General features: G+C 36.3%; 1 protein-coding gene across 6 annotated transcripts in view; it reads left to right on the forward strand.

The window, feature by feature from the left end:
• The window catches only part of LOC135218644 (cocaine esterase-like), a 150643-nt gene that overhangs the window by 26236 nt on the left and 97980 nt on the right, over positions 1-26427 (forward strand). For all 6 annotated transcript variants that reach the window (XM_064255087.1, XM_064255090.1, XM_064255085.1 and 3 more), the window contains 3 exons: positions 10509-10640; positions 18354-18510; positions 18779-18964. In XM_064255087.1, coding sequence (XP_064111157.1) covers positions 10509-10640; positions 18354-18510; positions 18779-18964 — 475 coding nt within the window. The remainder of the gene's footprint in view (positions 1-10508; positions 10641-18353; positions 18511-18778; positions 18965-26427) is intronic.

Below are 26427 nucleotides of genomic sequence, written 5' to 3' on the forward strand. Positions count from 1 at the left end.
CTTGGACATCGCCTTTCCCTTTAAAGATTGGGATCAGTATACTCCCACGCCGCTCATTTGGTATCTTTTTCTGTTCAAGGATCTTTATCATAAGATCGTACAGTATATCCACTATTTCATCTCGTAATGCTTTCCATGCCTCCACAGGAATCATGTCTGATCCGGTTGCCTTCTCATTCTTCATCTTCTTCAGTGCATTTAGTACCTCTTGCCTAGTAAACCTCATTACCATGCCAATGTTCATTTGCCCATCCTCTCTTATTAGTCTATTATTTTCTTCATTTAACAACTTTTCGAAATATTCTTTCCATCTCTTCACAATGTCTTCCCCTTTTTTAAGTACTACACCACCCTGATCTTTTATTTGTTTGATATGCTCTTATTTCTAATCTTTTGATAGCTTGATCATCTTTAATCCTTCCTTTGTCCCCAGCTCATTATACACATCATCATACGACTTTGCTTTAGCTTGGGCTACCACCTTTTTCACCTCCTTGTTTTTCTCTCTGAACCTATCTCTGTCTTCCACTGACTGTGACTCTTCCCATCTTTTCTTTGCCTCCTTGTCATGGTAATCGCTCTATAGCGAAGTAATATATATTGAAGGAAAGGAAAATGCATCTTCTTCGAGTAGGTCTGCAGCAAGGAGGCATTCGCGCACGTGTTGGAGGCGCCTGTTCTCATGATTGTTCGAGAATCCCCAGGTGTGTTTGAGAAACTGCAGGCGCCGTCGCGTCGTCAGAAATGCAGCGTATTATGAGGCAACATTTCGTCGAGATCCTTCTAAAAAGTTCCTGTCGGCTTGGGAGTCTGTGACGTTCGCTGTTATGCTCCACCCCCTTCAGCCCTGCCCCAGATCGCCGTATATATATATGCCCTGAGGGAGTAGAGAGATCAGATCATCAGTGTGAGATCATCAGAGAGAGATAAGAGAAGAAGGAAAAGACGAAGGATAAGAGAGGAAGAAGACGCACGAGAGAGTGTGATTGGAAACGAGTCAAGTCGTCCATAGTAGAGAAGAAGGAAGAGACGAAGATAAGAAAGGAAGACACACGAGAGAGTGGGATCGGAATCGAGTCAAGTCCAGGGAGCCATAGGGAGACAACGAGAGAGTGGGATCGGAATCGAGTCAAGTCATCCACAGTCGGGGGGAGAGAGACAGTTGATCAACCCTTTGGAGAAGAAACGTTCTACTAGTGGTTTTGAGGAGTGACCTGCCCTTCGAGTGTCGAGAATAGACATTGTTTTCTGCAGTACGGGGTCAAGAAGACGTCCGAAGTTCTACAGTTCTCCTTTGTGAAGCCATCATTTCGAGCATTGATTTTCGACAGCTGCAAAACTAACTGGCCAGAAAGTATTTCATTACGGCACCGTTTCCCCAGTTCACATACTGTAAGATTTTATTTTTGTTATGTAAATGAGAAACCATTCTGCATTTATCTTTGTTAGTAAGCTTGTAAATAAACTTCTGTTCTGTTTGAGTTTCTTTCTATATTCGTATCCCGAGTTTCAACTGTTGGTGTTGAATTCTTTTGTTTTTTATAATTAAGAACCTGTAGCGGACCTCGGTGTCTGTAACACTCCTCCTTATTTTTTACTACTTTCTCAATGTCTTCATCCCACCACCAACTCTCCTTTTCTTCCCATATGATACCAGATGTCTCTCCTAGCAGCTCCTTTCCATGCCTTCTTATTACTGCTGCATGTTGTTCCCACCATTCTTGAACATCTTCAATCCCCATATCAATATCCTCCAAAACCCTCCTCTTAAACTCTCTCTTCTTATCCCCTTCCTTCTCTAATTTGTACCATTTAATTTTCCTTATCCCTTTAGCTTTGGTTTTTCTTTCCCTTTTTAACTTCAAATCCATACATAGCAGTCTGTGTTGGGGGGCTACATGGTCGCCTGGAATAACTTTGCAGTTCTTGACCTCCATCAGCTTTATACTTTTATACAGGAAGTAGTCTATATGTTATTAGGTGTTCCCTTTTCTACTTAAAGAATGTGTTTACTATTGCCATGTCGAATGACACAGCAAAGTCCACTACACTCTCTATCTGGGTTTCTCTCCCCAATTCCATGGCCCTCATGCACCCGACCGGTCTCCTCATTTTCACTTCCGACATGGCCATTCAAATCTTGCATTATTCTATCCATGTCTCTCCAGAAATTTCCCTTTTCTTCTTCTGCGCAACCAACTTGTGGTGCATATGCACTTATAATATTCAGGATCTCTCCTCCATAACACATCTTCAATCTGATGATACGGTCATTCTTCCTGTGCACTTCTATCACTGTAGTTTTCAGTTCATCAGACAGTACTATGCCAACTCCATTTCTACCTTGTTTATTTGCTCCACTATAATATAGCTTAAATCCATCACCCAACCCTTTAGCTTTATTTCCTTTCCATCACGTTTCTTGCACACTGATAACATCTGCTTTCTTTTCTCTCATCAAGTCGGCCAGTTCTCTACCTCTCCCAGTCATTGACCCAATATTAAGGTGACATACTCTAAACCCAATGTGAGCTCGCTTCTTTAGCTGCACCTGCTCCTGATGCAGTAGCCCTCGCCTTATCACAGAGTTTGGGCGATGTCTCAATGCATCGTTTACGGAGTACGCCCTTGCTTTACCTCTTTCCATATTTTGGCTCATTCCATTTTCAGGTTTTGGCACAGATTTTTACAGCTTGATGCCCTTCCTGACACCAACCCTAACTATTTATCTGGGCTTGGGAACGGCACCCATAAGGACTTGTTTGTAATTCTGTCTGCTGTAGTTTGTATACACTTGAACAATATAGTAGACTAATTTGTCGACGTTATGTGCCTTTCTTTCCGCCATAAATTTAGTCCTATTTTACTCTCAAGAGGCAGAACTAATTATCGTTCTTTATCCATGGGTCAAACCGACACAATATGGTAAAATAATTGTCATCTCCAACGCTGTCATCCCACATAATATTAATAATAATAATAATAGCCTAGGTTCGATAGCCTGATGCCTATCGGCCAATATTCACTAGTGTCCACTATTGTTGGTTAGGATAAGTGAAACAAGGTCATCTTTGGCAAGGTCACTATTAGGGTTTCCAGTCTGAGCCAGATTTTGGACCCCGGGATTTCGGGACATTGAGAAAATAGTTCTGGGAATTCCCGGGAAAGCAATTATTTCGTAAATGTATTTTCATTGTTAATCATTCAGAGGATTAATAGATAAAATCCTAATAATATGGATCATAAAATAAGCATCATTAATTTTTACTGGTATTCAATGGTAAGAATATCAAGAGAGGTAACTTTCAATGCGTTACATTGGCAAATTTGGTGTCATCATTAGTAGGCATGTATTTCTTGAAATACAAAATAGCTTTGCCCAACGACTAATGATAATTAATGATACAGAGAAAATACTCAGTCTCCATTTGTGACACTAATATCTATTTTGAAAATTGCATCATTGAATCCAGATGCTATAAAAATGAATATATATATATATATATATATAATATATATATATATATATATATATATATATATATGTGTGTGTGTATGTGTGTGTGTGCGTATGAAAATTGCAAAAATAGTTTTTTTTTAACTTATTTCAAAAATTCCAATACAACATTCAATACAGAAAAATAAGTTTCAATTTTCACTTAAGAATTACGATTGTGTTGATAAATATAAAGTATTAAAAATCCAGAATTTTTATTAATTTTAAGTATATTTTTCTTGATAAACAGAAATTTAATTATTTCTTGAGAAAACCTAACGATGCAATGTATGAAATTATTTGTTCCAGAAAATGATATCAAATAATTCCGAAAAGGCGTCTAATTTGATTATAGCGGCTTCACTAACCTCTTATGGATCAAAACTTGTGCTAGGGCAATATTATATATATATATATATATATATATATATATATATATATATATAATAACACGGATATATATATAAGAATAAACAAATAAAAGAAAAAAAAATCATAATTTTGTCAAATATTTTTTGTCTTTATTCGTGATAAGTCATACAATATCAAATATTAAAGTGCTCAATGGATATGTTTTGAGTTTGTGCCATACGTGACACGAGTTTTTGTTACAAATTTCTTTTAAACTAAATTTTCACACTTTTTTCTGCCTTTCATTGTATACTTAGTTGCAAATATACATTTAGATATAAATCAGAACTAAAGATTATAAATCATAAAACCAAAATAAAAAAAGATAAATTTTCAGAAAATTCGTAATTTGTTGGAAGTACACCTTTAGCTATTTAATTTACCCTGCTCACCAATGCATATAATTTCTTGCCATATCTGAAGCAATGTATCAAACAGAAGTTTAATCTAGAACAGCTTGTCCCTCTTTTCATCTGTAAGTTGATGCATGCTTGAATTATTATTCAAGTGCAAATATCTCTTCAATTCCTCACATCGCCTACATGAAAATACATCAGCAATTTGTGGTACCCTACAAGACTTCCTCCAATACATACGAGTTCTACGGAAATGAAATATGGTAGTTCCAATTCTTCCACAGTAATCTTTTAAAAAACCCTTGCTGAGTTTCATAAATTTGATTGATCAACAATGTTGTAAAACTTAATTATAAAATAAATGCTTGAAGTATTCCAATGGGGTTTTCAGGGAAGTAGATTCTGGCAAGTTCCATGTCCATTCTGGAACTGCATGCTCTAGTCAGCCATCTGCACAGCCTTCCAAACAAGATCTTTCCCTCTTTCACTGGCTTCAGAAGGCTGGTGTTTATTTTCACTGCTACTGGTTGCCTCATTATCTGCAAGATATCAAGGTGTGAATATAACGGTGCTCAAGTAGGGAGAACATCCAAAAAAAGTAGTACATTTATATGCAATAGATTACCTACTGAAATATAATTTTCACAGTATCACATTTCCTTGTATGCTGAATACAAGGTCTGGTTTAACCACCATACAATTCTGTCTACAGAACATACCAATAACTAATTAAGCAAGGAGGTGCTGGAGATAAGTGGCATTAATTCATACAGTTGTGATTCAGGGGAGTACACTATAAATACTGTACAGAACCAGATCAAAGCATCTGAACCATGACATAGAAGCTATTTGTACAGCTTCCAGTGCAATTATTAGGAGGCACATAAATTATATAAAGCTGTGTAACTTGTCACAATCTTACTGATCTATAATTCAACATAGTATTTACATTGTACTGCCTAAGTTAGGCTAGCCTGTAAGAAAAACTTCAGACTTTCATAGTTAGGCCAAGACTTGAGCTGTATTTCATAGTCTGTGGAGAGGGACAGATTGGAAAAGCAGCATTCTTAAAATTTATGCCAAGTTAGGCCTACCTTTACCAAACTAAGGTTAGGCTAGGGTAGGCTACACTTGGTTATTTAATGATCAACCCTAGTAGACCCGCTAGGGTAGATCTAAACCTCTAGACTGTGGCAGTTGACGTTTTTCTATAGAATTTTACCTCCTGAACAATAATTTAAAGTAATATTTTTTTGGCCGGCTGTAATTAACCTGTAATTTACCTTTGAACTCTATCCTACGGTAAGGGGGACTGATAGGAATGTGGGGTTTTAGGTGGGGTAAAACACTTCGGAGAATTATGTCTTAAACTTTATCCTACGGTAAGGGAAAGCGGGGTTATGGGTAGGGTAAAACACTTGGGGGAAGGTTTTTGCTGTGTTCTTGTGTTATTTCCTCTTATTGATAACAGTTGAAATATGAAATACAAGCAGAAATAAAGCGATAAATAAACCGATAATGGAGCCGTTACATAGCCAAAATCTACCTATTACTACTGCTATTACGACGCCGAATCCTATTGCTCATGCGCTATATTTTAGGGGAGCTTTTGTTTCAGACACCGACTCAGTCCTTACGTATGTTACTACACTTCTAAGCTTGCCTTCCTTTAAGGGGGCACTGCCCTCCCCCCCCTATCAGTATCCCACACTCCCTACCAGAATTCAAATATGGCGGTTTGTTTACGTTTCTTGGCCCTGAACCAAAACTTCAAAGATTGTTCAGTCGAAGTAAACTGTGGCAGTTGACGTTTTCCTATGTTATTTTACTTACTTTACAAGAGTTTAAGGTAATATTTTGCCGGTCGACTGTAACTAATCTGTTATCTACAATTGAACTCTGTAGTCTGTACGTTGGTACATCGTACCCCTTGTACCATCATGTAGTCTTCAAAGGTAAATTACGGTTCAGTTACAGTCGGCCGAATATATGTTACTTTAAATTCTTGTTCAGTAAGTAAAATATTATAGGAAAACGTCATCTGCCATAGTCTACTTTACCGCGGAATGTGGCCTTAGTTTGGAAAATTTACTTTGCAAACTAAAACGTTCTATGAATTTGAAGTTTCCTTTTAGGTAAAAATGATTATAGTAAAATTGAAGAATACTACCTTTAAGTGTTCTGGCAGATCATATTCACAAGTCTTCTTCATACCCGGTTTTAGACTATGGTTATATTTTAGGGAGACCAGATGTCCCCGGTCCCCGTTTTCAGTGACCTGGCTGTGAGTGTCCCTGGAAATGTCCCCAGTTTTCAGTGACTGAAAGATCCGAAATTGGAATAGAGAAAGAAAAAAAAACGAAATGTTGACCAAACTATACATAGTTGCACACCGTAATACTCTCACTGTACAGTGTACATAACTAAGGAAATGACAAACAGCTTTGCACGGCATAATTTGTTAGATTACCATTCAAGATAACCAAATTAACCGCCAAACCATCGTCAGTATCGTCATGCACGTCCCTGGCTGATTATCCTCTTGCCTTCCTGCTAGCAACCAGCCAGCACCAGACCAGCAGTGTTTTGCCTGTAGATAATTTTAATACTGTTCGATCATTGGAATGTAGTCATTAAATTACAGCCTACATTGATTTAATCAATTGAATTTTTATTCAATTCCTTTGTAATTTAGGATAAATAGGGTGAATGCGGCTTTATGAATGGTAAGGGCTGTCCCCGTTTTAGTTTTTAATGACAAAAACACGTCATGTTTTGGAGTTTTTTTACGCCTCTGCACCGAAAATGTCCCCGGATTTTGTCTCTGAAATCAGCTCACATTATATGGTCTGATGGTAACCCTACATGCCAGTGACTTTTTGGGTCGATTTCGGCACATTGAGCAAACTTTATTCTACACAATTCGCCATTTGGAATAATATTTCACGAGCTGTAGGCATGTCACAGATAAACAAATACTCCCGCTTTAATAACGAACTTATTACAGCATTCATTTCTTATTTTATTAGATATAAAAGCAGGAGTGTAGTTAACTGCAAGTTGAATGCGATCCTAACACACGTTTACTTGAGGTTATTCAGCAGTCATAAAGATTTTCGTGAATGAAAAAAGGTCTCTTACTTGTGAAATGTGATCCCCTGTTCTTTTGTGAACTTGTTCATTTAATTAATACAGTTGATGGCCTAGCTGGGGTTGCCAGGAGTGGCTGCCGCTGGTCTCCGCAGTTGATACCAATGGTACCATTTCTGACAGTTATCGCATAACAATGGCACCTTACGTGCATGCGATCTTCACTTGTCTATCCCATCTCTCTTCTCTATATCTATGGGGTGGACCACTGGGAGTCAACTCTCACTTGTGCCATTGGTAGAGCATGCAAATATATATGGAAAGACAGAATGGCCATTAGTGGCAATTACCAAACAGACAAACCACCGGGGAGGAGGAAAACGAACTATTTGAATAATACAATCTTACTTAACGTAAACAAGCAAGAATAATAAAATATCGACATCAACAACCAAGAATAAAATATCACAACAAAGTGAGAATATACATGTATAGGTATATATATATATATATATATATATATAAGTATATATATATATATATATATATGTGTGTGTGTGTGTGTGTGTGTGTGTGTGTGTGTGGTTTTTATTCTGTACTTTCATTGAATTTTTTCATTAAAGAAAATATATGCAATTTATTAGAAGGTTCTGAAGTATAATGAATGATAGGGCATTTTTAAAAGTAAAAATAGCACTCTAGATGTGCAGTTTTCATTATATACTGAGAATGTCATATATGGATAAATATTCACTGAATACAACTCACTAGAAAATGTGTTGGGTATTGATTTAAATATCTTAGAATCCAAATTTATTTAGATATTTATTGTTATTGCTGCTTAGTTTTATAAAATATTTACAGGAATGATCTTATTACTGTCTTGATTTATATCATTGTATCTTGCCAATGAACGGAGCTTGCAGGGGAGTTAAAATAATCTCGAAGGTGACCTCGTTGAGCCTTGCAAACCATGGTTCCTCTCTCACAGCTTGGGGGAGTTCAAGTTTCGTCAGACCGCTGGTAACCAGGTATGGCCTCATGTGTCACCAGTCTTCTTGATTTGCCGCATTCGTGACATTAGGATTTCTTGTTAAAATTAAGCCATGCAACACAAGCGGCCAACAGCACAGACTCGATAATGTCATGCTGAAGATTTATGCCAGTATGAAACACTGAATCTGTGAAAAGCTCCTCTGTTATCCTGGCCAAGTTCCGGTACAGTCCTGGAGTTTCACACGCCAATTCTCTCATCAAATTGTAGTAACCTTTCTCCTCTCTTCTTTTTTAAGTAGGGCCATATCCAGCATCTCCTGCTTTGTTTCTTTTGCTTCTTGCGATTTCGTTCCTGCCGTATTTTCGTTATTCTTAAGATGGCATAGTAATGATCCACCAGGGCCAGTGCAAGTTCAGGGCCATCATTTACAGGGTCTAATATCTTGTGTTTTTGTCGGTAGCACCTGGAATGGGAATGAGTGCAAACTCTCATCAACCCACTTTTATATACATTGCAAAATGACATTGAACTAGTAAAAAGTAGATACACACACACACACACACACACACACACACACACACATATATATATATATATATATATATATATATATATATATATATATATATATATGAAAATATGCCGATTGCGAGGTAAAGCGAATTAGATATTAAAGGACATTTGTAGCTCGAATGATTTATATGAATCACGGTGATGTGATAATTATTCCAATAATTTTTCATTCCATACTATTATATATAGATATAATTATTATTAATGATATATATATTATTATATATATATATATTGTATATAGTTGTATATATAAATCAAGATTCAGTATTTTCAAGAATTTTCATTGTTTTTAAACGTGTTTTTCTTTCATACAAATAAGTCAGTCAGCTCATAATGCAGTCAAAAATATTTTATTACAATATCCTGAAGTAAGAGATGAGAAGACATTTTCTACTTTTAGTAAAATAGATATTGGATTCAAGATTCTCAGTATTGTTGATATACTTTTTATATATACGTATATGGTGGCATCCATGTTCGCAATTAAACTGTCGTGAATCTTAATGCCTTCACGGACGTCGCCGTTCTGTAAAAACTGTTAAATGTGGGCGTGGCCTCAGTTATCGCCGCCTGGCGCGTATAACTACGTAAATATGTAATCTCACCTCGACGTGCGAAAGGCTGTCGTAAATGGATCATTGCGTATGACGTCACGGTGTCCTAATCAGTTGGCTTTATTTATTTGTTTATTTTTTTGTTGCCCAAGGCCGGCGACTGATGCCGATTGATCGCCAAACCCAGCCGTTACGACTGTTGCCGTCTTGAATCTCTAATGTGTGACGTGACTCAGGCATTATTTGGTTAGTTAATATTTCTAACCCTGCACAATGCCTCTTTGCCAGACACTGGTAAAAAGACCAGCTAAATTTATCTAGACATTTATGATCTTCCTAATATTTCCTTTGTACTTGATATCGTAAAATTACAATTACAACTAACATTATATCATAACAGATAAGAAATAAAGAAAGCAGCATTCCCCGAGTATATATTTATGAACAAATGTATACAGTTGAACTAGGATTCAGAGGTGTAGAACATTCTCCAATGAAATCTCATGGCTCACAGGTGACTGTTATTCCTCTGCACTCAGCTGAGTGTCATTGTTGTCAAAGGAGTTGTCATATAGTAGTCATTTATGATTCATTCAAGTGATGTGGATGTTTTTCTGCAAAGCGTTTTCAAATAGTGTAGTGCAAAATATGACTGCTCACATAATCATAGCCAGATCAAACCCAACATCTATTATTACACATCACATGATCATAGCAGATGCAGGTGATTAATTTTAGTCTCCGCATTGTTACTTGGTTTCTGCATCATGCTTTCTGCCATGGTTATTTTTTACAAATTGTGTCATCCCAAAACTCATTGTCTTTTGTTTTTATTACTATCATCATCATAAAGCTTAACACCGAATCGACATTGAATCATCACTGAGAAAATGTCATAATTAAAAAGCAGTGTAAATATTAGATAGATATTCCTAGTACTTTAAAAACAATCTTTATTCATTTTTCACAATATACGAATCCTTGTGAACCTTCACTTATTATGAAACTATTTTTCTTTTCCATGTTAGCCCACCTTGCCAGGATTCGAATGGGAAGGAGTGTTTGATGCAACACAACCAGGAAGACCATGTGCTCAAGCTGCTTTGGGGATTATGGAAGGCACTGAAGACTGTCTTCATTTGTATGTTTACACTCCAAAGGTGAGTGTTTATTGTGTATTCCCTTTATAAACAATTCTATCCCATTTGTGAAGAGTCAATTTAAACTTTGAAAAATGAGTGAAAAATGGCATCTGAACCAAATTTGTTTAATGACTCATCCCTCCGTCTTCATTAATAACGAGCAAACGTAAAGCTTCATTTTTCAAATGCAAGAGTACAACATAGGTACATACTACAGGTAGTATTGTTTTAGTAGTTAACAAACAGTCTGTCAGCAGCATAACATGGTTACTGGCTATTATAGGATAAATAAACATTTTGGTGATTGTGAATTCGTCTTCCATTTATTTTATGTATGTACACATTCGTGATATATATAATATCAATAATGTTAATTGACACAGACAAGGATCATTAACTTCTACATAAAACTTCTTCCACAATCAATAGTTATCTATTGATTATTTTGCACAATCTCCTACATACTACAATCCTAGGTACTATTCATAGTATCGTAAATAAATGTTTCCCCATGATCAGTCATCAGGGTGATGGAAAAGTGGCCCATCAAATACGATTTCAGACTGTAGGCATTACTTAAGGTCTTTGCAACGTCCCTTCGGCCCCTAGCTGCAACCCATTTCGTTCCTTTTACTGTACCTCCGTTCATATTCTCTTTCGTCATCTTACTTTCCACCCTCTCCTAACAATTGATTCATAGTGCAACTGCGAGATTTTCCTCCTGTAACACCTTTCAAAACTTTTGCTGTCGATTTCCGTTTCAGCGCAGAATGGCCTTAGTTGCCCTAGTGCTTGGCATAATGCCAAAAATCTATTTAAATCAAATCAAATCAAATCAAACAATAATTAACCCATACATACTTAACTGCCGGAATGAGTTTGAAATTACATGCAAAAGACTTCAAAACCATTTGCTGGTTCATGTACTTGCACAAAAGACTTATTGGTATGATGTATAAGAATGTACTCAACAACCTCATCGTAAATTGTAATTTTTGCTTCCATAGACATTCTTCTCACCATCACATCCATGAACTTGCGCTCCCATCTGCTTTGTAATAACACATAACCTTGTAAATCCTCTTTTCTTACCATTTTCTCATTCCTAAGTATACTAACCAATATTCTTCTTTAGAAGTGTATATTTCCAACAATCCAGTTCCTCAGCACTCACTCCGTTTTCACTTATTCCGGTAACTCCTTTCTTACCAGCAATGCCAACTCTCTCTATTCGTCACTTACATTTTCATTCAATGTGCATGGATGTGATGCAGAAGACAGTATAACTATTCCGTATTCTCTAAAATTAGCTAGATACCAACTCAAACTCTCCAGAAACACATTTTCTTTCACTCTCCTTTTAAACTCGCTGTCACAACTTGTTTCTCCTGTCATACTCAATCTTGAAATACCTCATTTCTAAGCATTCATCTTTTCCCAGAATCTCCTGATACTTCAAGAGCTATCCCTAACCCAGCAGTACACCTTCCATCTATCCCAGGTACTACAACTCTTAGTCCTTCCCATTCATGAATACATTGCCTTATGATCTTTGTCTCAATAATTGCCAAAAAACACCAACTCTCTCTCCTTAAACAATTCGAGTTTCATACACATATACTGTCTTCTGCATCAGATCCATGCACATTCAAAACCCCAGGTCTCTCTATCTGCTGTATCAATATAGGGCATGGGGCTGCAAACCCATTTCTCCTGGATGTTTGATGGCTTTTACAAAGGGCCAAGTTAAGTCTAACGGATATCCTAAGGACAGTTTAGCAATAGTTTGCTCTCTATCCTTCTATGTTTAACTGACAAGACTTGGTAAATGAAAATAGTATAATACCGTCAACAGAAATCTTTTATTATTATTATTATTATTATTATTATTATTATTATTATTATTATTATTATTATTTTATGTTAGACGTCCCGAGTTCAGCTGCGCCACTGTAAGTGACATGAAAACACTCTCCTCTGTTGCCCGAAGCGCATGTTGATTTTGCTTCATGATTAATCTACGACCGACTTCATGTGCAATTATGTAATCTTATGATATTATGCACATGTTTCATTTATTGGGCATTTATTTCCTGCTATCAAGGGCTCTTTTCTGCCCTAATTTACAGATAAAGGGGGAATGGGTAACCTAATGACCCTCTTTAGCTCAGCAACCCTTCCCCCAAAAGAGAAGGCGGGGGAGGAGTGGGAATGGATGAAGGTTGAGCTTAACTCTTAAAGATTCGCTCTGTCCCAAGAATGATGAAAGTTATGCATATCAGGAGGAATGGAACCAAGAGGAGAATAGAGTGTTGGACAGATTGGGTGAAAGTTATTGATATCTACAGAATACATGTGGCATACAGTGAGCTGATCAAGATCCTTAAAGGCAGAAAGGGTTCTCTTTTTGCGTTCAAATGAACAGATGCTGTAAAGAGCTGAGAAGCCTCCTGGAAGTTTTAAGAAAAGGGCAAGATTCCTAATAAAAAAATCACCTTTTATTGGTTAAATCCTGTCGAGACAGGAATGAAATGATGAAGCAACCTAATGTGAGACCAATATTCCAAACAAGGGGGATGAAGCCAGCATAAGGCCTCGGTAATTGTAATGAAGAAAAGAACTTACAATTTCTGCACAAATGCTTAATCTTTCAAAGAGGAGTAAGTAGTCTCAACCATGTACGCTCTCCAAGGCAAGTAAATGCAACTTTGATAACCAAAACGATGATAAAAGTGAGAAACTTGAAACTTTCGTTAAAAAAGTAAAAAAGTTAGATGGAAGAAGAGCATGATAGATATGTATTAACTACACTTTGGAGGCATTGAACTAAGCAAAGTTCTAGGATCTTAATTTAGAAGTGCTCATAAGAACAGAATTGATAAATGAAGAGAGAAGGCATGGAGGACTGAATCACTGGAAAAACGTGACGAGGAGAATAGGTAGAGTGAAGGTATTGATGAAGAGAAAGACAAGAGTTAAGCAAGAAAACAAAATCACTGGGATCACTATTCAAGACGATGGAGTGAATGTTATACCATCAACAGCAGTGGATATGAGATGATATCATTGAAAATTAGAAATATGTTTAAAGTAGGACGAAATATGCCATCTTACAGGTATAAAAGCCAATGCCAAAAGATTCTTCAAAAGCCTGCAGAAGAGATTATAATCATCATTGAGTTCAGAATGTAAATCTTGATTAGTGGAGGTGATACTAGTGATCAAAATGAGTTAGATTCAGGATGTTTAAGAATGTGGAAATAGAGGGAAGTTTCAAATGCTTTAGCCATAGTCAAAGTTAAGGTGATTTGACAGTACTTGGTAGAATTAATCCCCCTAAACTTAACCCCTTGACATGGTGAGAGCTTAGGGATCTACTGCAGGGAGTGTATGCTCTTTTACACCTACTCTCTTTGCTGTGTATTCAACTGAACATTGGGACCTGTAACTATTATACTCCTCCCTCTATAAATTTTCCCCTTCCCTTTTTCCTCTTTTGTTGACGACCTTTGCATGGCATTGAATGACAGAAATCACTGCCTTGCAACTTTGAAGGAGGGTGGAGTTGGATGGCATGCCGCTCCACCCATAGAATTAGGGGAGATTTTTGTTAAACCATGCCCTCAGTGCTGGGTGAAGGATCCCAGGTGATGAGCCAAGGGCAGTTATCACTGTGGGCCACAGTATTGCTCCTCCCCTGTTGGGCCTTCATGGAAGAGAGGGACCAAAACTGATATTATTCGTCTTATGCAAACCAGAAACTCAGGTGGTAGGGTGACAGTCAAACATTCAAGAGGTTTTACAATTTTATTTAAAAAGCTAAACTAAGAAAGTTGCTATAGCTGTGCACAACTGACACTATTTAATGCAATCGAGTGACAGCTATGCAAGCAATGGATTGGACCACGCGGTCCCAAGGAGCACGTTTCGAAATAATGAATATGAAATCATCACGGATAGTTAATGTTGCTTCTTGCACAACGTAATGCAAGCTGAATTGTTCACAAATACAACACATAACACTAGAAGGAGATATTACTAGAAAACCAATATAGAAAATTCCTGGACATAGAATGAGTAGTGCTAAACTCACTAAAAGGACTTAAATTCACATTGACTTGACTTTACAGCAGACCTTGGACAATCTTTCTCGATCACAGAATTAATGGGCAAGTTCCATGTCCTTGTGTGACTCAGGATTGCTGAGATATTTCCTGATAATCTAACTAAGGGCGGCTGGGGAGGAGGAGGAGGATGCCCAAGTCGTTTTCTGAGCTTTTATACCCAGAGTCGTGGCTGGTTCTCGAATATTCGAGCATTTTGCAGCTGTAAAAACAATTATTGCCTCGAATTTGGGATTGTAGAAGCTATCCCAAACTAATAGTGCTGCCATCAGCACACATTACAAAATTTTACATTACACAAAGAATGTATCATCAAAAATGGTCAAATCAAGGCTTCGCATTCCGACCACGCCACTCTCTCGGGCGGGCATACAACACTCATTCACCTATTGTGTTTGAGAAACGTAATACATAAAGGCTATTTAAAATAACTAGATGGAAGTTTTATGACGGCAGAAATCCACAATGAAAGCCAAAAAATGGTGTAACCCAAGACATCCTTGAAGATTGTAAGAAAACCTTACTTTTAATCATTTGGGTGTTTTGAAAATGACGTAACTTTTCATTTTGATTGAGTTTTTCATCAAAAGACCTCCAAATTTCGACCATTCTGCCACTTTGAAGCCATATTGAAGTTCCTGTCTTCTGTCATACTAACAATGTAAACCCAAAACATGCGCTATAATGTAGGAAATAATTATTGATGAATGTATTTGAAGAGCATCATAACCTTGGAACGACGTAAGCCATATCCGATGTAATCTGGGACTGCCTTTTGTATGTGTGTGTATGTATATATATATATATATATATATATATATATATATATATATATATATATATATATATATATACTATATATATATATATATATATATATTTATATATTATATATATATATATATATATACATATATATATATATATATATATATATATATATATATGTATATATATATATTATGTATATATATATATATATATATATATATATATATATATATATATATGTGTATATATATATATATATATATATATATATATATATATATATATATATTACAGGGTCTAATTGACCCTGTTCAATTAAAGTAGAGAAATCCTAACTAGTAACGTGACCTACCTTTTGACGTCCCCAGCGACCTGACATTTCCGTAGCTAAAACCAGTCGTTGAATCTAGGCTAATTCAAACTGTTGAGAAGCAAAAATAGATCCTTTATTATTCCCCAAAGAACTAACATGAAAATCAAGAAAAATTAATTTAAAATTACAAAACCATGAAACCCAATTACTGCTCTGCATAAGCGTATTAATTAAAAATTGTCACACACTATTCTCATTGTCAAAAACCCCATCAGTCTTTCAGAGTAGTATCTGAAAAAATAAATGTCATTGTTTCTTTTAAGTGTTCTTTACTTTTCCAACGGATCTTCTAGTGCCTCGTTGGCTTTTTAGAGTCTCTGGCAACCTCTACACGAGTCTGTCGTCTAATGCCTCATTTCTCCGACACTATGAACATATTGTGCATTCATGCGCCCTAATGGATGTACAAACATACGCATGCTAGTCTACTCACGATTCCGATGTACATGAGCTTCGCACGTATCATGCACACGCCCTGTTTGACGCACAAACTGACATACACACACAAAACTGCATTTTTCTGACGTCACAATCATACGATTTCCGACCAACCAGCTCAACTTGTGCACCCCGCATTCTTGCCAATGCGACTTGGTAATGTTTTGCCTTTTTGCTCAACATCCCGAGGAAATCACTAATGTTTTCAAGTTTTCCAAAACACTCGAGGCTGTGCTGCTTACGCATTCCAATCTGTTTGCGTCACCTGTTGCCGACCTAATTTTAACTATTAGCATTCATTACCAGTGCCTATATATATATATATATATATATATATATATATATATATATAACATACATACATATATATATATATACATATATATATATCATATATATATATATATATATATATATGTATATATTAAACAGGCAGAGGTTTCTCTAAACCCAACTATACAATGAAGGTAGGGAAGCACACCAACAGGTCAAGGAACTCATATTTATTAAGTTGCAACGTTTCGAAGCCAACCAGCAGGCCTCATTTTCAAGCTAAAAAGTAACAATATCTAATTAGTACAATAAAATTAAGCTACAATATTAAAATACACAATGTAAAGTACAATAAAACAAACACAGTTAAAAACACAAATAAGGACCAACCGTTGAGTGTGAAGACAGAGGGGACTAACAAAAAACGTAAGCAGTTCACGAGAGGTAAAGAGGTGTAGACGTGGCATGGGTGTTCAGTGAGGGGACCAGTTTTTTAATAAACAAAGATTCATTAATTGTTAAACCCTTGTGATTGGAAGCTCTGCCCAAAACCTGAAAGTCCTTGTACTGGATCGAATACCTACATTTATCGGTATTGATCCCTTATGTTGGAAAATTCGGGATTCGAAAGCTTAGTGCCAGTTCTATAGCTGATAGCTCTATGACTGTCGATTCGGACCTAAAGTAACCTATGTGTCGATCCAATATTAGGTTCTCGATTACATCGAGGACAAGTAAACTTGTAAATGACACATGAGGTCATCAATGGATCCAAACGGTCCTTGAAGTTGAAAAGGCTACCGATATTCAGTGGGTTTGTAGGTATAATTTTGATTTTCATGGCAGGGAGATGACCAGACATTAAAGCGTGGAGTTCCTTATATAAAGTTGTATTGTGAATAAAAGGAAGGCTAGCATAGAACGGTAATTTAGGAACGTGAGGAGTAGGATGACGTGGAACAAAAATATTATTTAAAAATTTGGAGACATGCTTAAAGAACAACTGGGTGGGAAAGCAGTTGCTGTTAAAATATTTTTGCAAGAACGTGACTTCATTGTGAAAAGATTGCCAACTAGAAGACAAAGCAAAGGCTCGGTGAAGCATGGTTAATAAGGCATTTATCTTAAAATCAAGAGAACAAAAACTATAAAAATTTGTACCAAGACCAGTGAATGTCTTTTTTCTAAAAACGGAAGTTGAGAAGCCATGAGAGGAGCGTGTAATTAAAATATCTAAAAAAGGCAACTGATTGTTGGTTTCGTGTTCAATGGTGAATTTGATGTTAGGGTGAAATGAGTTGATGAAAGTTAAAAACCTCTCGGCGTCAAACCGACTTCTAAAGAGTGCAAACGTGTCGTCAACGTACCGTTTATAAAAAAGTGGATGGTAACTAAGGGGACAAGAATCAAGCATTTGCTCTTCCAGCGAGCACATGAAGATACCGGCAAAGATGGGTCCAAGAGGAGAGCCCATAGCCATACCATCAATTTTTGTTTTTAATGGTTTGTTTTCTTACTCGCAGCATTGATTGGTATGGGCTATGGGCTCTCCTCTTGGACCCATATGTTCTACAACTTTTGTAGGCTTTACACAATTTCCATATTTTAGAAGAGTTTGAAGAATGTTTTTCAGTTATTGGAAACTCGTTATTTGGAATATTTAGATGAAATTTCTTTGTGTAATTTACATTTCTTAACTTATCAATTGAATATGTGATCCCTTTATATGTCTTATACACAACTAAATTCCAGTTACACACTGAAGAGAAGAATTCATCATCACTTCCTGTCATTGTTTGGATTCACGGAGGATCATTTGTGGTGGGATCAGCTGCTGTAATCCAAGAATCCTTTTTAATGGAAAGAAACGTAGTGCTTGTTATTCCCCAGTATCGTCTTGGTTATCTAGGTAAGTCATGATTTTGTATATGAAGGAGAGAGATGATCATGTTTGTCCTTTATACGAGAAACCAAGACTTCATACAGTGACAGTTTGCAGTTGGTGTCATTTCATTGTCCAGGTCCAAAAATAATCATTTCCATGGTATCTATCGTTTGCAGAGTTTTTTTTAGTTCTTGATTTTCATTTTCACTAAATTTCGTTTTGCAGGAATTACTAAATAGCAATTTACTGATGCGAAGGCTAAAACAAAAGTCTTTTTCTTTTATCCTTTTAGGCTTCTTAAAGACACAAAGAGGATTTGCTGGTGGTAATATGGGATTACTTGACCAGCAAGCAGCACTCACTTGGGTCCAGAAAAATGTGGCTGCATTTGGAGGCGATCCTAATCGAGTCATTCTCGCTGGAGAGGACGCTGGTGGCGCTGCTGCTCTGTACCATATGTTGTCTCCCTTGTCAGAAGGTTGGTATAAGATATGAATGCTTTACATCAAGCTTTGTTTGACGAAGAAAAATATGGTTATTTAACTTAGATTTAGATGGCCGTACAAAAACTTCAAGCTTATTATGTAGAACTATATCTGGGAACTTATGAAAATAAAATTTCCAGCCACTTTTGGAGATCTAGGAGAAGAAAGTAAGAATGAATTTTGATTTTGAGAAACAGGTCAAGCATGAAAAAATGAACCTTTGTACCTCTTCAATGTTCTTTCATTTTTAATTTGCCCTTCAACATTTTCATTTATAAGATAAATTTCATTGCAAGTTGCTTTCTTCTAACTATTGCAATTCAGGTCATTCGTATTTTTTCAAGCCAAGATTGCTCCTTTAAATGAAAAATTTCATTGGTAATTTGAATAGTAATAAACGTTTTCCGCGTAAGAAATATCATCGAACACTTGGTACCTAAGTAATAAAAGATGAGTTAGTTATTGCTCTGGTAAATTTTATTTTCGTCGTCTACCCTTCGATAGTTACATGGTGAGCAGTCATTCATATTTCTGTTATAAAACTCCTAACCAATGGCGGATGTAAGGTTGGGGGGGGCCACCTGGTCACGTGCCCCCCACCCCATGGATAGATTAATGTGTAAATCGTAAAGCTATATATAAATTTTGATAGTGTGTATCCACTGCACACAAGTGAAATATTGATAGAAATACTGAAAACAAAATCATATAATTTGTTTTTTAATGCATGTATTTAATGCTTATATTCACAAAAGAAACTTCACCTGCTACTTCTTTGTAATCTACAGGTGTTGGAAATAATGTAACAATCCTCAGTATTATAATCTCTCTCTGTCTCTCACTCATTGATAGAAACAACTTGTTAAACAGCCAACACGGTTTCAGACAAAACAGATCTTGCCTATCAGACCTCTTGGAGTTTTTTCATAACATACTTGGTATTTACGACAGTAGTAGGGTAATAGATATAGTCTACTTAGATTTCCAAAAAGCCTTTGACAAGTTCCACACAAGAAACTAATGACAAAAGTTAGAGCTTTAGGAATTGTAGGAGAAATGGTAGACTGGATAGAAGACTGGCTAACTAAAAGAAAACGGAGTCGTAATAAATGGTGAAGAATCAGAAAGGGCAGATGTGACAAGCAGAGTTCCTCAGGGTTCTGTCTTTGGCCCGCTCTTGTTATTGATTTACATTAATGACATTGATGTAGGCTTAACTAGCAGGATAGCCAAATTTACAGATGACACCAAACTAGGTATAAATGCAACAGACCCAGATACAGTATAAAGTTTAGGAAATGATCTAAGGAAAATAGGAGTTATAAAAACACGGCAAGTGCCATTTAACCTGGATAAATGTAGTGTTACGAACAGGAACAAACAACCCTTATGCCAACTACATGCTGCTTTGAATGACATAAATAGTGTAGAACAAGAAGAGGACCTTGGAGTTATTATTACCAAGAACTTAAAATCCACAAAACAATGCATGAAAGCTGAAAAGAAGGCACAGAAACTAGTGGGATAAATAAAGAGGCAGTTCAAATACTGAAATAAGGAAACGGTGCTGCAGCTCTACACATCAATAGTTAGACCACATCTTAAATATGCAGTACAGTTTTGGTCACCAACACTTAGAAGGGCATAAATAGACTAGAAGGGGTACAGAAAGGACATAAATAGACTAGAAGGGGTACAATCAAGATCCACAAAGTTAATTCTATCCATCAGGCAAATAGGTTACCAAAGACAACTATAGAGCCTGAACATGTATGACCTAGAAACATGACGATTTTGAGGGCAACTCATAGACATATCCAAAATACTGAAAGACAAAACAAAAGTAGACAGTAACCTCTTTGCATTAAACGAAAACCAGACAAATAATAATGGATGAAAACTAGAGTTGAAGAGATGCAACACATCGCATTGTGGGAACATTTCATATACAAGATATATGACACATGGAATAAACTGCCACAAGAAGTTGAAGTTGTAAACGACAGCAGTGTAGAATAGTTCAAAAGAAAGCTAGAAAATTTTCTATAAATTTTTCAATGGGGGCCACTTAGGATTTATATATATATATATATATATATATATATATATATATATATATATATATATATATAAATTATATAAGTAATTAAGTTCACACACAACACGATAAAGTAACTTAAAGTACAAAGAAAGCGAAATCACTAGCACAAATTTACGTTAACAAACGAAATCTATGTGAACGAAAGAATTCCACGTGTGTACGATAATGCTGCCTAAACAAAATGGTTGAGGAACTCCCTTACGTAGATGGATGATGGGACAGATGCTAACCAATGGGAGAGCAGAATCTTACAGTAGTGACTAGCATCAGGAACCAATGGGAGAGCAGGAGGATGGTGGTGAGTCTACTGAGTTGGCGGCGTGCGAGTTTTAAAATTGTTCTCGGTGGCCCAGGCGAATCTCGGACTATACAGTACACCCTTTTTCGCAATCTGAATTATTTCGTACATAGGAAGCAAAAAGATCTTTCGTCTTTGCCTTCGTAACCTGGATTTTTCGTACGTAGAGACTTTTGTATGTATATATGTGAATATATATATATATATATATATATATATATATATATATATATATATATATATTATATATAGTCATACCCCTACATACAAAAGTTCCTACGTACAAAAAATCCAGGTTACGAAGGCAAAGACGAAAGATTTTTTTGCTTCTATGTACAAAAATAATTCAGGTTGCGAAAGGGTGTACTGTAAAGTCTGAGATTCGCCTGGGCCACCGAGAACAATTTTAAAACTCGCGTGCTGCCAACTCAGTAGACTCACCACCATCCTCCCACTCTCCCATTGGTTCCTGATGCTAGTCACTGCTGTAAGACTGTGCTCTCCCATTGGTTAGCATCTGTCCCATCATCCATCTACGTAAGGGAGTTCCTCGACCATTTTGTTTCGGCAGCATTATCGTACACACATGGAATTCGTTTGTTCACGTAGATTTCATTTGTTAACGTAAATTTGTGTTAGTGATTTCGCTTTCGTTGTACTGTAAGTTACTTTATCATGTTGTGTGTGAACTTAAATACTTATGTTATTAGCCATGGGTCCCAAGAATGCTGCTGAAGTTCACGGAAAGAAGAGGAAGCTTTCTATGGAGATGAAGATGGAGATAATTAAGAAGTATGAAGCTGGCATGCAGTTGAGTGTGATCGCTAAGAAATACGGCCGAATTCCGTCGACGATAGGCACCATCCTTAAGCAGAAGGAAGCCATCAAAGCTGCTACACCTTCCAAGGGCGTGAATATTTTTTCCAACAAGAGGAGCCATGTGTATGATGAGATGGAGAGGCTGCTTCTCGTATGGATTAAGAACAAGGAAATCGCTGGCGATACGATAACCGAGACAGCAATCTGCCAGAAGGCCGGGAGAAGGGACATAGAAGGCAACCCCAAACTTCAAGGCTTCTTGGGGTTGGTTTGTTAAATTTTGTAAATGGACTGGCATCCATTTGGTGGTGCGGCATGGGGAGGCTGCCAGCTCAGACACGAAAGTGGCCCAAGCCTTTGTTAAGACGTTCGACGAGATGACAATCAAGGAAGGCTACAGTTCTCAGCAAGTCTTTAACTGTGACGAGACTGGCCTATTTTGGAGAAAAATGCCTCGTCGGACATACATCATGGAGGAAGAGAAGAAGTTACTCGGGCATAAGCCTATGAAAGACAGGCATACTCTTGCACTTTGTTCTAACGCCAGTGGGTATTGTAAGGTGAAGCCCCTGCTTGTGTATCATTCTGAGACTCCTCAAGCCTTCAAGGCCCACAAAGTGCTAAAGGAGAAGCTTCGGGTAATGTGGATGGCTAATGCGAAAGCCTGGGTAACGAGACTTTTATTCACTGAGCGGGTAAATCTGTGTTCCAGCCCGACAGTGAAGAAATTCTTGGAAGAGAGCGTCTCCCTCTGAAATGTCTGCTGTTGTTGGACAATGCCCATGCTCACCCTCCTGGCCCCGAGGAAGATATCCTAGCTGAGTATTCTTTCATCAAGGTTCTTTATCTTCCGCCTAACACCACCCCTCTCCTCCAGCCCATGGACCAGCAAGTGATATCGAACTTCAAGAAGCTATATACAAAGCATCTTTTCAAGAGATGTTTTGACATCACCAATACCACAAACCTCACCCTGCATGAATTTTGGAAGGAACATTTCGATATCGTGATATGCATCTGACTCATCAATCAAGCTTGGTAGGAGGTTTCGAGGCGAACCTTGAATTCTTCGTGGAGGAAACTCTGGCCTGATGCCATATCTGCCTGAGTCTTCGAGGGATTCAACATGGGCGAAGCTGATGCAGATTCAGAAACAGTTGACGATTCTGAAACTGTTTTGCAGCCAGATCTTGACGAGATCGTTGCACTCGGCAATTTCATGGTGCTGGTCGTCGACGAGAACGACATCAATTACCTTCTTGATGAGCACCAAGAGGAGCTTACGATTGATGACCTGAAGGAGTTGGAGGCCATGCAACATAACGTCGTTCAAGAAGAGTTCTCTTGCAGCGGTGAGGAGGAGGAGGAGGACCCTATGCCAATGGCAGAAATTAGATGTCCTAGCTGAAACATTTGTAGAAAAGAGACACCCTGAAAAGGCTTACACAGGTCGTATGCTTGCGCAGTTTGATGACATTTGCCTGAGTTGTTTCAGGAACATTTTGAAAAGCAGGCAGAAGCAATCTTCCTTGGATAGTTATTTTTTAAAGAGGCCTTAAGTAAGCAAACAGGAAGGTCCAAGTGATACAAAAAAACAGAAAATTGGAAGTGGTGAAGAAATTGAAATGTAAAAAAAAAAAACATAAAGAAAAAAAAAAAAATCAGACATCGCCTCACTCGAAAGGTAAGGTTCCACATCTTACTACATACGTACATACTTGTATGTACAGTATTTCTTATACCCTGTGCACTAATACACTTTATTTACAGGTACAGTCACAATTAAGTTAGGTATTGAATGGTCCAAATTGTTGTATTCCATTGTTTATCAGTCAATTTAGCTTTATTATAAAATTTACTGTGGTGTCTCTGTAGGACTTGGAATGAATTAGGCAATTTATATGTAAAACGTAGTTCTAGATACAAAAAAATCAGGTTACGAAGGCCGCTTCGTTGTATGCAGACCTTACCGTTTTTAGTCACTCAGCTCTTTCCTTCTTTATGAATAGGTAGTTTTCTTCTCATTCCCTATTTTAACGTTCTGATTATTTTTAATTTTATTTTTAATTTTATTGTAATTTTTAAGTTTATTTTTTCATTGTAATTTTTAATTATTTTAATGTTGAATTTCAATTGCAGACTGATGATGTGTTGGTGACAACATGAAACGTTTCTTAATAATAAACACGTGTACATGACTGTCGTCTGATTGGACACCTCTTCCTTTATATTTATGGTTTTCCCGATGTGATATATATATATATATATATATATATATATATATATATATATATATATATATATATATATACATATATATATATATATATATATATATATATATATATATATATATATATATATATATATATATGTGTGTGTGTGTGTGTGTGTGTGTGTAAATAAAATTCTTCCATTAAAACAGTATATAAGTATAAAAGAGCCATTAAAACACTAAGGTTTAAAGCTAAAGACTATATTTCGGTGGACTAACTCCCACTCTTGTCAAGTAGTGAATGACAGAAGTTACATTTCGCAAATGTAACTTCTGTCATTGACTACTTGATAAGGGTGAGAGACATTACACCAAAATATAGTCTTTAGCTTTTAAACCAGAGTGTTATTTATGGGCTTTTATACTTTATATATATATAAATATATATATATATATATATATATATATATATATATATATATATATATATATATATATATATATATATATATATATATATATATATATATATATATATATATATATATATATATATATAATATATATATATATATGTATATTCAGTTGTATTCCACATAGGAAAATGTAAAAAGGTACGTCTCAGAAAATGCCCAACAGTTTCGTCCTCCAATGGACCTCTTCTTGGAGCGTTTATTAAGGAAAGAGATAAAGTTTACAGTGCATGTAGCCAAGAAAGGCCTAAGAATTTTTAAGCATACAGTTACCAAAAACTAGCAGTTTGAGCTACAAACTATTCAGCAGTAAAATAACAATAAACAAGACTAGTAGTTAAACAAATGAAAAATACCAAAATATCTAACGAGGTAATACGTCCATTTGAAACAGCATAACATACAGTACATATATTAACAAGCGTATAATATATGATAGTTAATGGATAACATTATCCAATTTGTACTGACGTTTCATGACAGGTAAGATAAAAGGATCTAATTTATACAGACCAGGCGATGAATTAAATTTTTTTCCTTTGCTGTGAACAATGCAAGCTGTCTCTATCAAATTTCTTTCAATAAAACCTGTGTTCTTAAACAAAACCTTTGACCCGAGCCAGTCAATCGGTACATTATACATACTACTATGAACACATAAAGCATTGCCATATTATTTGTTCTTATATTATATTTATGATTTAAAATGCGTTTTTCGAGTGTCTTCCCAGATTGTCCTATATAATAACTACCGCACTTGCATGGGATCTTATATATGACTCCTTCATTGTTTTCCGGACTATTATGAATTAAAGTTTTTTCAATGGTGCTAGGATATGAAAATGTTGTACTAAAACCAAGTAACCTTAGGGGGTAGACTAGATTCTAATGCGGAGTGGTATTGGAAACATAAAATCCAGTTTTCTGTTTTCCTCCTCATATGAATAAAATGTTTTTCGTGCTAACTTTAGACTGTAATCAATATCTTCCAATTTAAAATTATTTTCAATACCAACTTGATATATAAATTCTAGTTCCTCATTGATAAATTCCGGACTGCAGATATTGTACTTTTAACTTCTTTCCGAAACGTCTGAATAAGGCTTTGGACTCACTCAGAAAAGACAAAGATGTCCACATAAACAGGGCAGATAAAGCTAATTTTGTTATTTTGGATCGAGGAGAATATGTTGATAAAATGAATATTCTGTTAAATGACCAAGATACGTATGAACATTTGATTTCTAATCCTTGTGAGCGAGTAAATGCGCAGTTTCATAAAAGATTGAGAACGATATTTGGGAACAATCAAGATATGGTTAGTACATTTACTACTGTAAATGCTAGACTTCCCTATTTGTATGGTACAGTTAAAACCCATAAGGAAGGACAACCATTACGTCCTATAATTAGTACTATTGGTGGTTCAGTGTCTTACAAACTTTCTTAATTCTTAGTAACATTATTGCAACCACTTGTAGGTACAATATCTAATTCGCATGTTGAAAATAATTTAGATTTTGTAAATAGAATAATCAGGAAAACTCCAG

The sequence above is a fragment of the Macrobrachium nipponense genome, chromosome 9 (assembly GCF_015104395.2).
Source record: "Macrobrachium nipponense isolate FS-2020 chromosome 9, ASM1510439v2, whole genome shotgun sequence".
Taxonomy (NCBI): Eukaryota; Metazoa; Arthropoda; class Malacostraca; order Decapoda; family Palaemonidae; genus Macrobrachium; species Macrobrachium nipponense.